At 50.1% G+C, this 17,507-nt stretch overlaps 2 protein-coding genes across 7 annotated transcripts in view; one reads left to right on the top strand and one right to left on the bottom strand.

Annotated features, from left to right (window-relative positions):
* The window catches only part of CDH23 (cadherin related 23), a 419,047-nt gene extending 418,053 nt beyond the window's left edge, over positions 1-994 (top strand). For all 6 annotated transcript variants that reach the window (XM_054659691.2, XM_054659692.2, XM_063781882.1 and 3 more), the window contains one exon: positions 5-994. In XM_054659691.2, the coding sequence (XP_054515666.2) occupies positions 5-331 (327 nt within the window). In that variant the 3' untranslated portion in view covers positions 332-994. The remainder of the gene's footprint in view (positions 1-4) is intronic.
* Positions 995-1,344: 350 nt separating this feature from the next.
* Positions 1,345-17,507, bottom strand: part of PSAP (prosaposin) — a 35,001-nt gene continuing 18,838 nt past the window's right edge. The window contains exons 3-14 of the mRNA XM_003312619.6: positions 16,841-16,915; positions 16,121-16,246; positions 13,875-14,075; positions 13,012-13,155; positions 10,840-10,896; positions 6,906-7,037; positions 5,280-5,375; positions 4,755-4,941; positions 4,506-4,663; positions 4,072-4,152; positions 3,658-3,765; positions 1,345-2,523 (exon numbers count right to left, since the gene is read on the bottom strand). Coding sequence (XP_003312667.1) covers positions 2,488-2,523; positions 3,658-3,765; positions 4,072-4,152; positions 4,506-4,663; positions 4,755-4,941; positions 5,280-5,375; positions 6,906-7,037; positions 10,840-10,896; positions 13,012-13,155; positions 13,875-14,075; positions 16,121-16,246; positions 16,841-16,915 — 1,401 coding nt within the window. The 3' untranslated portion in view covers positions 1,345-2,487. The remainder of the gene's footprint in view (positions 2,524-3,657; positions 3,766-4,071; positions 4,153-4,505; positions 4,664-4,754; positions 4,942-5,279; positions 5,376-6,905; positions 7,038-10,839; positions 10,897-13,011; positions 13,156-13,874; positions 14,076-16,120; positions 16,247-16,840; positions 16,916-17,507) is intronic.

Consider the following 17,507-nt stretch of genomic DNA (forward strand, 5'->3'; position numbering starts at 1 on the left):
GCAGCTGATCCAGACTGAGCTGGACGAGGAGCCAGGAGACCACAGCCCAGGGCAGGGTAGCCTGCGCTTCCACCACAAGCCACCAGTGGAGCTCAAGGGGCCCGATGGGATCCATGTGGTACACGGCAGCACGGGCACGCTGCTGGCCACCGACCTCAACAGTCTGCCCGAGGAAGACCAGAAGGGCCTGGGCCGCTCGCTGGAGACGCTGACCGCTGCCGAGGCCACTGCCTTCGAGCGCAACGCCCGCACAGAATCCGCCAAATCCACACCCCTGCACAAACTTCGTGACGTGATCATGGAGACCCCCCTGGAGATCACAGAGCTGTGACTAGACAGGGAAGCCTCGTGGGTGTGAGCAGCACCCATCCACCATCCCCTCCCAGGGAGCAAGGGCAGGGACAGGGCCGGTCGGGGGGGCCCCTCCAAGGCCAGGCCTGGGGGACAACCTTGGCTTGGCCCTGGCAGCCCGCATCAGCTGCTCAGATCCCACTTTTACCAGACGCTCATTCAGCATCTGACCTCTACCTTCGTAAGATCTGTTATTTTTATAAGAAAACCAAACAAAAATGTTAAGCATCTAAGGACAAGGTAAGGAGGGTCACTGGGGCCCAAGAGTCTGGGGACCAGCTTGGCTCAGGCTGAGCTGAAAGAGGCCAAACAGGCCCTCCTCCCTCCCGGCTCCACCCCGCAAGCACCATCCCCTCCGGCTAAGCAGGCGCAAGGGAGGCCCAGTGCGGACATCCCCTGCTGGCCGGACACCCGACTCCAGTCCAAGTCCCGCTACATTTCCACCACATCCCTGCTGGACGTCCAGGTGGAGGTGGCATCCCCACGTGGACAAGAAAGTCAATGTCAATGAACAAGCATTCTCTCCATTTCACTGGCTTCCCAAATGTGCCCAGCTTATAAACAGAAGTGACTGACGTTCCCTCGGGTTTTGAATGTGGAGTGTTTGTGTGTGTTCCTTTTTTAAATTAAGTTATTCCCTCAATAGTTTCCCCTTGGTTTTGTTTAACTGGTACTCACTACAAGTTTCTGGAATGGTTTGTTTAAAAATCAAGGCAACTCTCAAGGAACTGGCAACGTGCTCTGACTCTGGCCTCTAGGGAGCAGGGACAGGGGCAGGTGAAGGGCAGAGCCGACCTTCAGGTGCGCCTGACCTACTGCTGGCCCTGAGTCTTGGGGAGGACGAGGTGGGATTTTCCTTTTTCCACTTTGCTTTCATTCTCTGGCCAAGATGGGTCATGGGAGTGCTGGGCCCCAAAGGTGTCATGGGCTCAGAGCTCATCAGAGAGGAACAAACTCTTCCAGCTGAAGGGTCACAGAAACATTAGGCCCAGATCTGGCTAACAGAATTTTATTGTTAAATCACAGAAACTTTAGTGCAAAACAAAAATCACGAAGTCCATTTAATAGCAACTGCATGTCCTGCTGGCTTTGCTTGCTGTCTCCTGGCAACCAGAAGTGGACAGAAGCGTGGGTGCCCAAGTGGGCCACAGACAGCTTCCAACCCCCACACCCCAGCATCCAATCCACACCCAGCAGACCCCTCGGCATGCCGCCCTCTACCAGGAAGCCAGAGGCCTAGGAGCTCGCCATCCATATTTATTTGAAAAGGTCAAAAGGAGCATCTATGAGACAAGGGAGGGGTGCAGGCTGAAGCAGCGCCTCAGCAGCCAGGGACACGTAGGCAACATGAGCAGGCACAGCGCGGCCACCACTGTCCACACGCTCACACAAGCCAGGCCCGCGGGGCCTTCGGAGAGCTAGCAGGTTACATTCAGACAGATGGCCTCCTTCCCACCCAAACCCACAGAACCCCAAACAAGGCATCACCAGGAAAGACACGGGAAAGCCAAATCACAGTTGAACCAGGGACAGAGAACCCTTGGCCCCACTGATGTCCCAAGCCACCAGCAGCTGCTTCCAAAATCCCTATGTTATTACAGTGGGAATTACATCATTTAAAAAGCCTGATTATTCCAGGCTTCTAATCTTTCATATAAAACTGCCTTTGTTTTGCTGCTTTGTTCAGCTGAGAGGCCCAGGAAAGGGGGGAAGGTCCCTGATCAGGGCAGGAGGCCACCTCAGAAGCCCAGGCCCACCAGTGCCCAAGCACATGTCAGGGCTCAGTACAAGCCCTCAACCAAGAGGGTTGATGGCCTCCAGTCAAGAAGCTGTGGCTCATGCCAGCAGAGCTCTCTCCTCCTCCAGCAGGCGCCATGCGAGGGCAGGCTAAAAGACCTCCAGTGCATCAACATCCATCTAGCAGAGAGAAAAGGGGCACTGAAGCAGCTATGTCTGCCAGGGGCTAGGGGCTCCCTTGCAGACAGCAATGCTACAATAAAGGACACAGAAATGGGGGAGGTGGGGGAGCCCTATTTTTATAACAAAGTCAAATAGATCTGTGCGTTCATTTCCCCAGACACACAAGTAGAAAAAAACCAATGCTGTGGTTTCTGCCAAGACGGAATCTTCCTCCTCCTAGTTCCACACATGGCGTTTGCAATGCTCGACAGCCTGGTAGGAGAGAGGAAGCTGAGTTTAGTCTTCGGATGAAAAACTCCGTTCCCAGCCCATCAATGTATCAGATATCACCCCAAAACAGGACCTGTTCTCTTGTCCTAGGTCAGCTGGATGGCACCAGATGCTGAAGACCCAGGACAGGATCTCACTTAAAAACAGGGAACACGTGGCCATCAGAGTTTTGGGAACTTCTAAGGCACGAGTCCAGAGCAGCAGATGCCTGCAGCAGTTTGCAGATGAGTACCCATGCAGGCAGGGCTCAGGACCCTTCATCTACCTGCACCCGGCACCCAGCATCCTGCTAGCAGCCTGCACACTAACTCCCAGGCAGAACCTCCTTGCCTGAGTTAGGCTACACACCAGCTCGGGCCTTGAGAAGCGGGCCCACATTTCCCCAGGACAGCAGCAGAACCAGCTGTGGGGTGGGGCTGGCGGTGGAGATGGGCTGGAGCCTAGCTGGAGGAAAGAGCTGGACATGGCCAGAATGGGGGCCCCCTGCCCCTCCCTGCAGTGGTCCGAAATGACACAACCGCCACTGACATGGTCACAGGGAAGCCCGGTGAGGAAGGAAAAGTTGCACAAAGCAACATTAAGTAACAGGGACCGAACCAAACATCCCCACCCAGGGAAGCAGCACAAGTCACCCAACTGGTGGCTGCCAGGCCAGGCCAGGGCCACAGTGCCCTAGGGCTGCTGGGCAGGGGCCAGTTCTCAGGGCCTTGAGTGAGGGCTCGGGCCCGGCTTCAGCAAGGGCAAACATGTTCCCGGGGGACAGGACCTGGGCAAAGCTCTGGGCAATGAATCCCACAGACCTTGTACAATCCCTGGAGTGACCTTGTACAACTCTGACACTGTCACAAGGGAAATGAAGACAAAAGCAACAAAGCAGAAGCAAAAAAATACTAAAAAAAAAAAAAAATCCACCCCACCCTTCACTACAAGAGTGTAGTTCACCCTGTCTTTTCTAGGGGACCATGAGTAAGCCTAACCACCTCTCTGGGCCTCAGCTTTCTGATAACATAAGAGCAGGGTGGAGAGTTGATCACTGGGTTCCCATTAAAGCAGGATTCTCACACAGGCTACCCCAGGGCAAGACAGGCTGGTGACACTGTCTGCTGAGCTACTCACATTGCACTGGGCTGCTGTCTCTGTGTTCTGGCACCAGTAGCTTGGGCCCCATACACACTTCTCAGTTCCCAACAAGGGCTTATGGGCCGAGGGGCAGGCTCCAATTTTCTATATGGTGAGAAAAGGAAAAAAGAAAGGGGGAGAATGAGAGCTGCCCGATGTATCGCTTTCAAAACTAAGAAAACAGTTTCCAGAAGGAGCTAGGATCACAGCTCCACCACGCTCTTTCAGAACATCAGGGTTGCTGAGGAAAGCGATGGGCTTGCGGGGCTGGCTCCCTACCTTCTTGGCTCTCCCACAACAGAACCCAGAGACTCCACCCCACGGCCAAGTCTCAGAGCAACCCTTCCGGGTCTCTGCAGCCCCCCAGGTTACAGCTGCCCGAGAGGACCCACACCACCCAGTGAGGCTCACCAAGCACACGAAGGAAGGATCCATCACCTCCACCAGGATCTCGATCAGCACGGGCTCGTACTCTGCCACAAACTGATCACACTATAAAGGAAAGCGGGGACACAGGTCCAGCTCTGGGGGTGTCCGAGCACAGTGGGGCACAAAAGGCCAGGCAGGCCCTGGATACACCGTTCCCTGAGAGCTCCTGGCATTCCCAGCCCACTGGGTCCTGGGGCCTCCCTTTCCAGACACCCTATCTACATTTGGCCTCTCTACTTCAGGTTGCTTCCCCCAGTGGCTCATCTTAAGCCAACAAATCACCTCCAAGTAAAACTTCATTGGACTCCATGCCCAGAGGCAGAAACAGCTGGTTTTCCATCAAAATGTACCCCAGCCTTGGCATACTTCATCAGGTTCTGCCATGCTGGCCTACCGCAGCCCAGCCCGGAGCGTACCTGCTTCTGGTAAGGGTCTGGCAGGAAGCTGCAGCCTTTCTCAAGAGCAGCCAGGATCTCCTGCTTGGTGCTGTTTTTCTCCAGGTTGCGATCCAAATAACCCACCAGCTTCTTGCACACTTCGCAGAAGCCACCGTCCTTTGGCTGAGTCACGTGAACTACATAAGAGGGCAGCGGGCTCAACGCTGGCAGGGCCCTCCCAGACCCAAGAGGGGCACCATCCCCTCCCGCACCACACCCAGCGCTCACCGGTCAGTGCAGGCAGCCGCGTGCCAGAGCAGAGGTGCAGCATGCTGCACACCAGCTCAGGGCTGACCTCCTCCAGCAGGATGGACAGGATGGAGCTGCCGTACGTGTCCACCACCTCCTGGCACTCTTCCGACAGGGACTTCGGCAGCTTCGAGCACATTTTGTCAAAAGCGTCGAGTATTTCTTTCTGAAACACACGAGAGGACCGTGTGAGAAGACGGGACGCTGGACAAGGGTTGGGGGAGATTCTGAAAATACTAACATGGCCAGGAAATGAGTCAATGGTGGGTGCCGTTTCCACCCCCAGAAAACTACCAAACTACAAAGCAGGGCAATGGTGTCCACCTCCCCCGACCCCCGCCAGCCTAGAGGTCCCACTGGTGAGGATTGCCTTCCACGAGATGGGGAAATGGCTGTACACATGTCAAGGCTGGGCCAAGCCCTCTCTCCTGTGGGACTTTCCCACTGGGACATTCAGGCTCGGGGGGCAGGAGAGGCCCTCCCTCTGCCAGGAGGACAGCATACCTCAGTCTTGTTGTTGTCAATCAGCTTGGTCACCTCCTTCACCAGGAATTCACACACCTCACAGTAAACATCAGACTTTGCTGGGACCTCGTGCTTCTGTGGAAAGAGTAGAAGGAGAGTACTTTCAATGCTGGGACTCACAGCCCTTGGTCTTGCTCCCCTAAAGGAAAGGGGATACAGAGACCAGGGTGGGTTAGCCCATCAAGGGCCACTGCCTCCTGAATTCCAAATGACGTGTGGCTTCTAATATCCACGTTAATTCCCTATTTTTATATTCACCCCCTTCCCCAATCCTCTACCACCACCACCTCCCCCTAACCCCACCAAAACAAAACCCAGGAATTCACAGTTCAGGAGATAGAAAGTCCCTTCCCCACCCCAAAGAGCTGCCCTAATGATGTGTTCCGTTACAATCATTTCATCATTCAGGGTTCATTTTGGGGAGGAGGATGAAGGACCAAAAGCAAAGTGAGGGGCTCACTATCGGTCCACTATCTAGAAGACAGAATGTTGAACACACTTCAGGTCTGCTCGTGTGTCTCCCATGTCTCATTAGCACTTGAGAATGCTCTTCTGGAACCCACCTTTAATAAGGCAATACTGTTACAGAGGATGTTCTGTGGCAATGGAAATGTTCTCTATCTCTGCTGTCCACTATAAGCTCCAGCTCCCTGTGCACTGAGCACCTGCAATGTGGCTGGTGTAGCCAAGGGGCTGAATTTTTAATTTTGCTCCATGGTATTTCATTAAAATTTAAGTAGTCACATGTGGTTGGAGTGCGAGCTATAACTCTTCACTTTCTCTGGCCATCACTTTGGTCAGCAGGCTGGAGCTGAGGAGAGAGGAAGGCAAGAAGCAGTGCTTCCTGGATTCCAGCTGACACTTCAGCCTGGCCCCTGGGTCACACACTCTGCACATGCAGAGAGGAGACAGCAGAGAGAGACCAACAGCTGGCAGTCAAGTGCCGTGGAATGGTCTAGAACAAGAAGCGTGTACATGTGCCACGTGTTAAGGCATCACACAGCCCGGGCCTTGAAGAACTAGAATGTAAGCCCCACGGGCACAATGACATCATCTGTTCACCACAGCCCCTAACATGCTGCCTGACCCATAATAAATGCCAAATACAAATTTATTATAGGATGAAGTAGTCTAATCTTCACCAAGTGAGGTGTTTTAGTTAAATAAAATAGACACCCACATGTACTTAGTATACAGGCTGCAGGCCCAGTGAGGCTTCCGTACACTCTGAGGGGTGTGCTGGGAACATCCAGTCTGTCAGGGCCACAGGATGGGGAAGGACCCAGACAGTGCATGTGAGAAGGTGAGGCTGGAGCCAGGCACTGCAAAGTCACCTTTGAATGGCATGCTGAAAATACACAGGCTAATGATCCCACGACCATTAGGGTTTACAACCAAGGAAATAAAATGTTTTCAAAAGAACTCAGGGTCGGGGGCTACATTAGTATAGGGGATAGGATAAACCAGTGATCACAAACTCAAAGACCTTTACGAGCCAGGCAGGGAACCGAAAGAAACAAGTGACTCGTAAGATGTGATGTGACACAGCAGGGAGTAGTGTGGCATTGCACAGCCCTGACCAGGACACAAAGTGACACCAGGTACCTTAATGGGCTCCACCAGTTCCAGGGCAGGGATGACATTCTTGGAGGCCACTTTGGCGGGGACCAGAGTCTGCATGGGCATCTCTTTCACCTCATCACAGAACCCAACCAGCGCACAGATCTCCTTGGGTTGCTGAAGAGAGCACAGAACAACCAGTCAGCAGCAAGCCTACGCCCACTGCTCCTCAGTCCCAATCCAGCCAGAGGACAGGGAGCTGGACAGCACCCTGGGCCCAGGTCAAGGCTGCCTCCCTCTCCCCCTCCCACAACGGGGCAGATTCCAGTTTCCATGTTAAAGGGCTCGTGTCTGAAGCAGTGCATATGTGCCAGTTACATCTCGGGGAGGAGACCACGCAAAGCTCCTAAGGGACATCGAACAGTCTCTCCATCCAGGGCCACCACGAGGGAGACTCCCCAGCACCTTCCACATCTCCAAGGACACCTGGTCTGCTCTAGAATGTGTCTTTTCAGGTCACTCTAGGTAGGAACTAAGCTATGTTTTTTTCTAAAGGGGGAACTACCATGCCCATAAACTAACAGAAAGCCAAATGTGTTAGAAATAAAACCACACCAGATTTTTCAGCGGCAGGACCATTTAAAATGATGCATTAAGGGGAAATGCTGGCTTTTTAAAAAACCACATTCTATGTTCAAGCTGCACAGAGTGCACATGAAAACCCAACCCGCCAAATGGATGAATCATTTTAAGCCACAAGGTCTCCAGATTGATCCCTTTTCACCATTTAGACACCAAACACAGAGCACTAGATAGTCTAGACATCCTGACCATGACACTCTGATGGCCAAGAGTGAGACAAGTGTACAGACTCTGTATATCATGGAAATAAATGCAACCAGCAACTAGCTCTGAGCCTGAGTGCATTTGCCTTCCAGCACCAAACCCTAAAGCAGCAGGAACAAAAGTGCTAAAAACGGGACCTGTTAAGGGAAAAGAGCTAGACCATGACTATGGCTCATCTTGTTTTAATATCAAGAAGGCTCGAGAATTCATAAGACCGGGGGAGTCTGAAAAGCATATCCCAAATACCCTGTCTCTGCCACACCTTAAGAATGAAAAATAAATAAATAAATAAATAAATAATAAGAACGCAGCTGAAGATACAGCAAGCTTTTTAGAAAAAAAAAAAGACGCCAATATTCAGGAGGTATAGGGCTGCTTCTGCCTTGATCAGCTTTGTTCCAACTCCTTGAGGAGGCCTAGGTAAAAATTCAGGTATTTCAACCAAAGTCCTCTCCCATTAGACTTCAAAATACCTTCAAAAAAAGCTCCAATGCTAATCCTAGCAGATGGATGCCAACGCTCAGAGGTGGCAGTGTTCAGGACGGCCCCGAAGGACACTGGCTCAGAGCAAGTATGGACTGGGCATTTGGTTCTTGTAGCATGCCATCTGATGTGGCTCTAGATCCCAAAGGACCCTGTTACCCAGAGGGGCAGAAGCCACAATCAAGAGATTGTTTCCAATTCTCTGGATCCAACAGCCAGGAACAGTCTGCTGGCTGTCTGCAAATGTTTGCTCATGCAGCAGAAGCATTTCTGTGTTTATGAAAAACAGCACTAAAGACATGCAATGCCTACTTGCGTTGTGACAGACACAAGGTGCCCTGGGGAAGCCAGACCTACACTGGACTTCCTAACTGGCCTACGTTGAAGGAGGCTGAGGCACCTCCTGGGCCACCCATGGTTCCCCATTGTCACACTGGTGGCCTGCATGTACGTATGCTGTATGTGGACTGTGACCAGAGCACAAGGCTCTGCTGGCTTCATTTTTCTGGACCCCGAAGGGGAGATGAGACCCCCAAAACCTCAAGGGCTGAATTACAGGGGAGAGATGCAGAAGCCCTCCCCAGCCTATTAACAGAGAGGGACCCTGCCTCTCGTAACCATTCCTTGTATCTGTCAGAGCTAATCATGCCATACCCAAAAAAAAAAAAAAAAGCGAAGTAACTAGAAGAAGCAGCAGACCACTACTGCAAGCAGATTCCCCGACACATACCTGATCCTGCTGTTGAACAAAAAAACAGGAAATCGGAGGTGAAAATAAGAGAAAGGAAAGGACACAACAGTTAAGAAAAATTAAAACAACAATCAAGCAGTTAATCAGGTGTAAGGATGTCCCAAGAGGTTCAGGGGAAATGCTCTTGCAGTCAGATCTTAGCAACCTACCTTGTTCCTGCTATCTTGCGGACAAGTGGGCCCTGAAAGCTTTCCTGGCCCTGCAGGGATAGACCATTTGCGGGCTGTCCTGCTCTGTGTGCACCATCTCCAGGTCTTACACACTAAATCACACTCAAAACACTGTGTAGCAAGAGCCCCAGAAAATGCTTGATGAAGGGTCTCCATACTCAGGAGCCCACACTGGCCCTGGGCCCACAAGGCTTTCCCACAGGTTAGTGATCAGCAGCACCACGGAACAAGACACAGGGCTGCCCAAGTAAGGGGGGTAAGGGATCCTAGGGCAATCTACTGCAAGTGGCCAAATGGCAGCCTGGAAGGCCAATTTAACAATGTATCCAAAGCCTCATGCTTCCATTCAGCAGTTCCAGCTTTAGTTCTCTATTATAAGGGGAAAGGCAGGGATATGCATATATGTATGCATTTGGCTATAAGGATATTCATCTTCCCAAAGGCAAACCTGAAAACAACCTAGATACATCCGGCCACCGGGGACCGATTAGGTAAATTCTCTTCTATGTACACAGGTGATTATTCTGCAAGCATTTAGTCATTTGTACAAGAATATTCAATGGCCAACATATTTTTAAGCAAAAAATGCAAACTACAAAGTACAAGGTAGTATATATGACCCCGTTGATATATTCTGAAACTCCAAATGATTTTTGTGTGGGAAGTATTGTCCATATTTTCAACACATTTCTACACAGTATAACTTTTATAATGAGAAAAATATTTTAAGTTAGCTATAAGGAAGTACTTCACGATCCCGTCAATGCTTATCTTTACCTACTTCAGGTGCATGTCTCTGTAAGCTGCCTTTTAACTGTTTTTAGAACATGGTAGGGTGTGAGTAATAATCCCAAATAAACTACTCCTCCTCGGCTTGCTTGAGTGGTTACAGCAGGTCAGAGAGTCAATCTTTCAGGCTCCTTGGCCATAAGATCTGGCTGCAACTACTCAACTGTGCTGCTGTAGCACAAAACAGGCGTCGCTGTGTTCCAAAAAAATACCCTTTAAGTACAAAACATGATGGGCCAGTTTGCTGACCCCTGGATCAGAGAACAAACTCAAACGCTGGTATGTCAATCTCAAGTAGTCAGAAAGCATGACAGACAGGGAAAAGGTGCCCCCCACCCACTCAGCCCTGCCAATCAGATCTAAGGAGGCAGTGCCTGTTCCCAATGTGAGCAGGCCGCCCTGCTCTGCGTGGACTAGCGAGCTCATTTCCTGAATGGGTATTCTTGATTCTAATGAAGGAATGCCCCCTGCCACCTGAATGCATCCAAAGCCAGCTCAGGAGTTACCAGCTCAAGCAGCAGCTTCAGCGGACACTGCTGCCATGCACGGGACAAACTCTGGGAGGCAGTATTCCCCCGACTCAGGTGGCAACACAGCCATTCTCAGGCCTGGCTTAGTTAGAGAGCACTTGACTTCTACAGATCCCAGGGTTAAAGCCAGACCTAGAAACCTGATGGCCGGCCTGAACGGGCAGAGGCAAACAAATTGCCAGGAAGCCGCCAGGGCAGTCCTGGGATCAAGATGCTTCAGCCTCTCCCGTAACAGGGGAGGTACTGAGATTGCAAGTGGAGAGTCTCCTAGCCAGAGGGGTCGATTTAGCCCAATTCAGCACTCTAAGGTAAAAAAGGGAAACTAAACCATATAATTTTCAAAATTCCTAGAAATGACGAAACCTGAAAAACAAAGAAAAATGCTAACAAGGGGCCTCCGTGCCACCTACCATGTGCATCATCATCTGGATAGCAATTTCAGAATACTGGCTGATGTAGTTCTTGCACTGAGGAGAGAGAAACAGATTGCTAAACAAATCACTGCAACAATGCACCAAAACCCAACCAACAAAAACCCCCCAGCATTTCCAACAGTGTCAACTGGTGACTATCAAGCAAGTTTCTAAAGTAGAATTTTATGAATGTCTGCTCTGGGCCAGCTTTAATAAGATGAAAATGACAATTTGGTTACTCTATCATTTATAAGAAATGTGTGCAAAAGACGTTTTGAAAATGTTTCTTAAGGGACCTTAAAGATTCCACCCTCCTGTCTCCTTTATCTTATAACCTCACGTGCCCCAGGATCATACAGCAACTATTCAGTGGCAATTTGGAGAGAAGGCAGCTAGGAGATACACTGCTTAGGAACTGGAGCTTACCTTTCAAAGCCATTTACACAATCTCAGATGGCATTATAAAGCTTAAATCCAGTAGAGTCAAGTTACAATGATTTTTAACTGCTTATTTTCAGACAATCTAGATACTTCCAGTAGACTCCACAGAATTGCTCCTTGTATTTGGGGAGCTTCTACAGAGAGAGGACCAAAGGTAACATGATACGGCCTCTCAGAGAGGGTTCAACTGGGAAACCTGTTTAAATGGTGTTATGCAAAGACACTTAAAATGAGGTTACAGGATTCCTAGGCTTTCAAAATGAATGAATGTTCACCTGATTAACATTCCTAATGGAAAGTCAGAGAGAAACCCTCAGCTGGGCGTGGTGGCTCACTCCTGTAATCCCAGCTACTTGGGAGGCTGAGAAGAGGACTGTTTGAGCCCAGGAGGTAAAGGCTGCAGTGAGCTATGATTGTGCCACCGCACTCCAGCCTGGGTGACAGAGCTAAACCCTGTCTCAAGAAAAAAAAAAAAAATGGAGAAGGCCTCATCTCCTAGAGCCGGCCACTCTACCCAAAAAGCCTCGCTAGATCCCAAAGGACAGAGTGATTACAACCAGCTTCTCAGCTGCCAGTCTAGCAGGTTTCTTCAGTTGTCAGGTACTAAAAATGGCATTTTGGTTTTACACATCCACCTGAGTGTGATTAATAATCTTGGAATAGGGTCCCAGAATGAAACCATCTAAGTAAGGGGCCAAGAAAATGAGTTTCTGAGCCCACAGGACTAAGGGAGGCTTCCAGGTGAACCATGGTCAGCGACCATGCTTGCTGCAGGAGCACAGCTGGAATTCTCAGTGTCACATACATTAGCCAAGCTTTCAAAAATGGGGTAAATGGCCGGGCGCGGTGGCTCACGCCTGTAATCCCAGCACTTTGGGAGGCCGAGGCAGGCGGATCATGAGATCAGGAGATCGAGACCATCCTGGCTAACACAGTGAAACCCCGTCTCCACTAAAAAATACAAAAAAAATTAGCCAGGCATGGTGGCGGGCACTTGTAGTCCCAGCTACTCAGGAGGCTGAGGCAGGAGAATGGCGTGAACCCGGGAGGCGGAGCTTGCAGTGAGCCGAGATCGCGCCACTGCATTTCAGCCTGGGCGACAGAGCGAGACTCCGTCTCAAAAAAGAAAAAAAAAAAAGAAAAGAAAAAAATGGGGTAAAGGCCGGGCGCAGAGGCTCACGCCTGTAATCCTAGCACTTTGGGAGGCTGAAGCGGGCGGATCACTTGAGATCAGGAGTTTGAGACCAGCCTGGCAAACACGGTGAAACCCCATCTCTACTAAAAATACAAAAATTAGCTGGGCGTGATTGCACACACCTGTAATCCCAGCTACTTGGGAGGCTAAGGCAGGAGAATCCCTGGAACCCATGAGGTAGAGGTTGCAGTGAGCTGAGATCACGCCACTGCACTCCAGCCTGGGCAACAGAGCAACACTCAGTCTCAAAAAAAAAAAAGAAAATGGGGGCAAAAAGTATTTCTACAGTGTTCCTAATACACAGGGTGCCTGGCAGGAAACAAAATCTTCCCAGAAACAGTCTCCTACTTTTTGTTCCCAGTTTTGTTACATATCCAGATGCCATTAACCAAAATAGATTCAAGTCTGCACTACCTATTCAAGCTGCTTTCTGGGAAAAAAGAGAAGCATGTTGTCTGAACGCCCTACTCCGGCCTCCACAGCCCAACTCCCAGGCCCAGAACATCCCCAATGCACAAGGACACAAGGCTCACTATGTCGGCCATGCCAGGGCCCAGGCGGTCACACTCCTCCTTGACATGTTCCACCAAGGCCTGGACAAAGGTGGAGTTGGTCCGTACAGCAGTCTGGATGTCAGTCACCATCTGAATGCAGTCCTGGCAAACGTCCCCATTATCCTACAGAAGAGGCAGTTAGGTTTGCAACTTAAGAGGACTCAAATTCCTAGGAAAACGTCCTTATATACTCAGGGCTGCAGCATTAGGGGGCACTTACTGACCAGTTCCTAAGATGCTTTACAGGCTCTCAAATTACTGATAGGCTTAAAATCGATTAAGTGTTCATTATAGTAACAGTATGGTATAAAAAGGGGGTTTAGTATAAATAAAAAGGTTGGCCAGGCACAGTGGCTCACACCTGTAATCCCAGCACTTTGGGAAGCCGAGGCAGGCAGATCGCTTGAACCCAGGAGTTTGAGACCAGTCTGAGCAACATGGCAAAACAAAAAATACAAAAATTAGCCAGGTGTGGTGGTGTGCATTTGTACTCCCAGCTACTTAGGAGGCTAAGGTGGGAGGATCACTTAAGCCTCAGAGGTTGAGGCTGCAGTGAACCATGATCACACCACTGCACTCCAGCTTGGGTGACAGAACAAGACCCTGTCTCAAAAATAAAAGAAGTAAATTTTTTTAAAGGGGATTAATCTTTGCATATTTTAAATATCCCATTCTTTAGAAACTTCATGGTACAACCATTTAAAGGCTAGCTCATGTGACTGCAGAGTCACGCACAGGGATAAGCCCCAGTTTAAGAACCACACGTGCCCTCTCTGTCCCTTTGGTCTCTCATCTCCAGTGCAACCAAAAATGGGTCCTCAGTGGCCAGCCCGTTGTCTTACCTTTGGCTGGGGCTTGCTGCGGGGGCCGTCCTGAGGGTAGAGGAGGAGAGGGATGTTGGCCATGAAGGGGGCCACCACCTCAGTCATGTCCAGCTCTGGGATCTTATTGGACTCCAGCTGCTTCTGGTGATTCAGCTCTGCCAGGTGCTTCTGGAGAGACTCGCAGAGGTTGAGAGCAGAGCACACCTCCCCAGGACGGCTCTGGTGGGATGGAAAGAAGTCCTGCTGAAAATCCTCTCCCCAGGGGAAAATAAGACAGGCCATCTAGTGCCTCTGAATTAGTCCCTCTCTTTAAATCCCTTAAAAGAAACACAAACCTGTTGTCTAAATTCAAACTGCTCAGCATACCAAGAATGACAAAATTACCCAATCCGAGTGCCTAACCACACAGTGGCCCCTAAGCTTCCTTGATTCTCCTATTAGGCAATGATGCAGTTTGGCTGTGTCCCCACCCAATTCTCATCTTGAACTGTAGCTCCCATAGCCCCACGTGTCATGGGAGGGACCCAGTGGGAGGTAACTGAATCACGGGGGCGGGTTTTCCCATGCTGTTTAGTGATAGTAAGTCTCATGATCTGATGGTTTTATAAAGGGCAGTTCCCCTGCACATGCTCTCTTGCCTGCTGCCATGTAAGATGTGGCTTTGCTCCTCCTTCACCTTCCACCATGATTTTGAGGCCCCCCCAGCCATGTGGAACTGTGAGTCCATTAAACCTTTTTTCTTTTTTTATAAATTACCCAGTCTCGGGTATGTCTTTATTAGTAGCATGAAAACGGACTAATACAGGCTTCCTAAATGTTACCTCTTTCCCCTCAGCTCTTCTTTAAAGGAATAGGAGGCCAGGCACAGTGGCTCACACCTGTAATCCCAGCACTTTGTGAGGCCGAGGCGGGTGGATCGCCTGAAGTCAGGAGTTCAAGACCACCCTGGCCAATGTCTAAAACCCCATCTCTACAAAAATACAAAAATTAGCCGGGCATGATGGTGGGTGCCTGTGATCCCAGCTAATTGGGAGGCTGAGATGGGAGAATCACTTGAACCCGGAAGGCAGAGGTGCTGTCAGTCAAGATCGCGCCATTGCACTCCAGGCTGGGCGACAGAGTGAGACTCAGTCTCAAATAAATAAATAAATAAATAAATAAAGGAATAGGAGCTTCTTGCTGGAGGAGAAGAGTCAACAATTCTAAGTCACTTCCCCACAAAATGAGCTAACACGATGGCTTTCAACACCTTCCATATGCTGATGGCTCCCAAGTGTTTAACTTCTGTAATCATGCCCACCCTGCAGACATCTCAAACTTACCCCTCATTCTATCCTGCCCAACTAGCTCCATTTTAGCAAATAACTCCACCTTCATCTTCTCAGAAACCAGGGAGACATTTATAGCTCTTCCTCTCATATACATCCCCCTCATGAGCAAGTCCAGTCCATTTAACCCTCCAAAAGAGAATCTGCATCTGCCATTTCCACTGTCCACATCACATCTCACTCACAAAGCAATGACCTCCTGAGGGTCCTGTCAGCTTCCCGACTTGCAGCTTCCCTCAATGGGACCTAGACCTAGACCAAACCCTTTGACAAATGCCCTTACAATCATGACACTCCAAGGCTGCACTTGCAATCCTTGAAGATGGCCTAGGAGGCTGTGTATGACACAACCCCTGCCTTCCTCACCAGAACCTTGGTCCTGTCTTGGGAAAGTCCTGCCCCACTGGCCCTCTTCAGTTACTTAAACACCTCTTCTTTGTCAAGGCCTTTCCAAATTCCACAAAGCTAGCTCCGTGTTCTTTGCTAAAAACCCAGTCTGTGACACAGGGTTTGTGTCTGTGTATAATACATACTTGATGAATGAAAGACCCCAATACATTCCCTGAATTATTCCTTAATTATAAGTTCACAGAAATAAATTCACAGAAGTGAGGTTTTGTGCCTGCTCAAAGGGGTCAGTTAAAGATTGGACATGATGTATCCAACTCACATCTCTGAAGGTTATGCCGGTTTACATTCCTTCAGCAGTCCGACCAGTCCCCAGCAGCCGCACCCTCGCTAACCCCAGGGCAAGTTACATACAGAGTGGCCTGCTGTGCCAAAGGAGCTATTCTGGATGTCAAATTGCAGCAAAATGCTGTTGAGGAATTCCAGAGCTAAGAACAGACTTTCCATTTTAATCAATCTACTCTGGGCCACTGCCTCTCCTGGGCCCCAGAAGCTCCTTCAAGGAAAAGCCTATTCCCCAGCACTTACCATTTCTCCTTTAATGATGTCCAGGATGACAGGGAGGTAGGAGTCCACTATCTCCTTGCACGAAGCAGACATGTTCGGTTTCGGAAGCCAGTCACAGGTCTTCTCCAAGTAAACAAGGATCTCCTCCTACGAGAGGACACCAGGGTCAGAATCACGATAGGCTTTCCTCCCTGGAAATAAATGGGCTGAAGGCAAGAGGCCCTCAATAGCTCCCAGAAAAACCAAGCCTGGAAAACAGCCAGCCCTCAGGGAAAAGGACTTGGCCATGTTACCTATGGCTCTATTAGGTCAATCAGGCAAAAGCAGACATGAGCATTCAAAATGAAAATCCCTGGACCTGCAGTCTCGCAGGCACAGGGAATTCTAAGCAGAGATGGCCAAAATGGACCTAGGTATTAGCGGCATGCAATATAACATCTCAATTAACTTTGGGCATTTAGTCCCGGGGTCAGCAAAGTAGGCCCTTCAGCTTATTTCTGTACAACCCAGAACTCAAAGAATGGTGTTTACATTCTTTTTACATTTTTAAAAAGAGACTGTGTGACAGGGACAGTATACGGCTCATATACCCTAAAATCTTTTCTCCTTGGTCCTTTGTGGAAGACATTTGCCACCCTCAGGCCTACACCATTCCTCTTTAGACACCCGGAATCACAGCTCTCTTAGGAACCAGTGCACGTGCCCGTGGCTCAAGCACCATCCCCACTCACCGCCGCTCACCTCAGTGGCATTGTCCTTCAGCATATCACCAGCTGCGGTGACAACGTCTTTGCATATGTCGCAGGGAAGGGATTTCTAAGAGAAAGAATACGAGAAATTTGTATTTGCAGGACACAAATTCACACCCCACACAGCTGGAACTCCCCATGGCCTTTTCGCTATTCTCTCTAACCAGGGATATGATCATGACTGCGCTCCTGTCACATCCTGGTTCTCCACCCTGCATGAGCAGCGCTGGGGCACGGCAGGGAGGGAAGAGGTGTGACTCACCAGAACACACTGTGATTTACAGGACACAAAACCTTTGCTCATACCCACACAGCACCCCACGTGGCACAGGTCAATTTCACATCAATGCTCACAACACCTCTGAGGAAACTGAGGCTCAGGTGAAATCAGAGTCACATCAGTATGGCAGAGAGGTGGGTGGGACAGAGAAACAAACGCCCCACCCACCTCTGAAGGCACACCCACACTGAACCGTTCACCTGCGCTTCCCCTGCCTCCCAGGCATGTTAACGAGGCAAGACCACACCAAAGCCAATCTTCTGATTGGCACCAAGGCCCCCACCTGGACCAGAGGCCATGGAAATTCCAATTGGTTCCTGCGGCCCTTGGGGAAGAATGCCCAGGCTCCCTTCTTGATGTCAACTGACTTTCCATCCAT

The sequence above is a fragment of the Pan troglodytes genome, chromosome 8, assembly GCF_028858775.2.
Source record: "Pan troglodytes isolate AG18354 chromosome 8, NHGRI_mPanTro3-v2.0_pri, whole genome shotgun sequence".
In the NCBI taxonomy this organism is placed as follows: Eukaryota; Metazoa; Chordata; class Mammalia; order Primates; family Hominidae; genus Pan; species Pan troglodytes.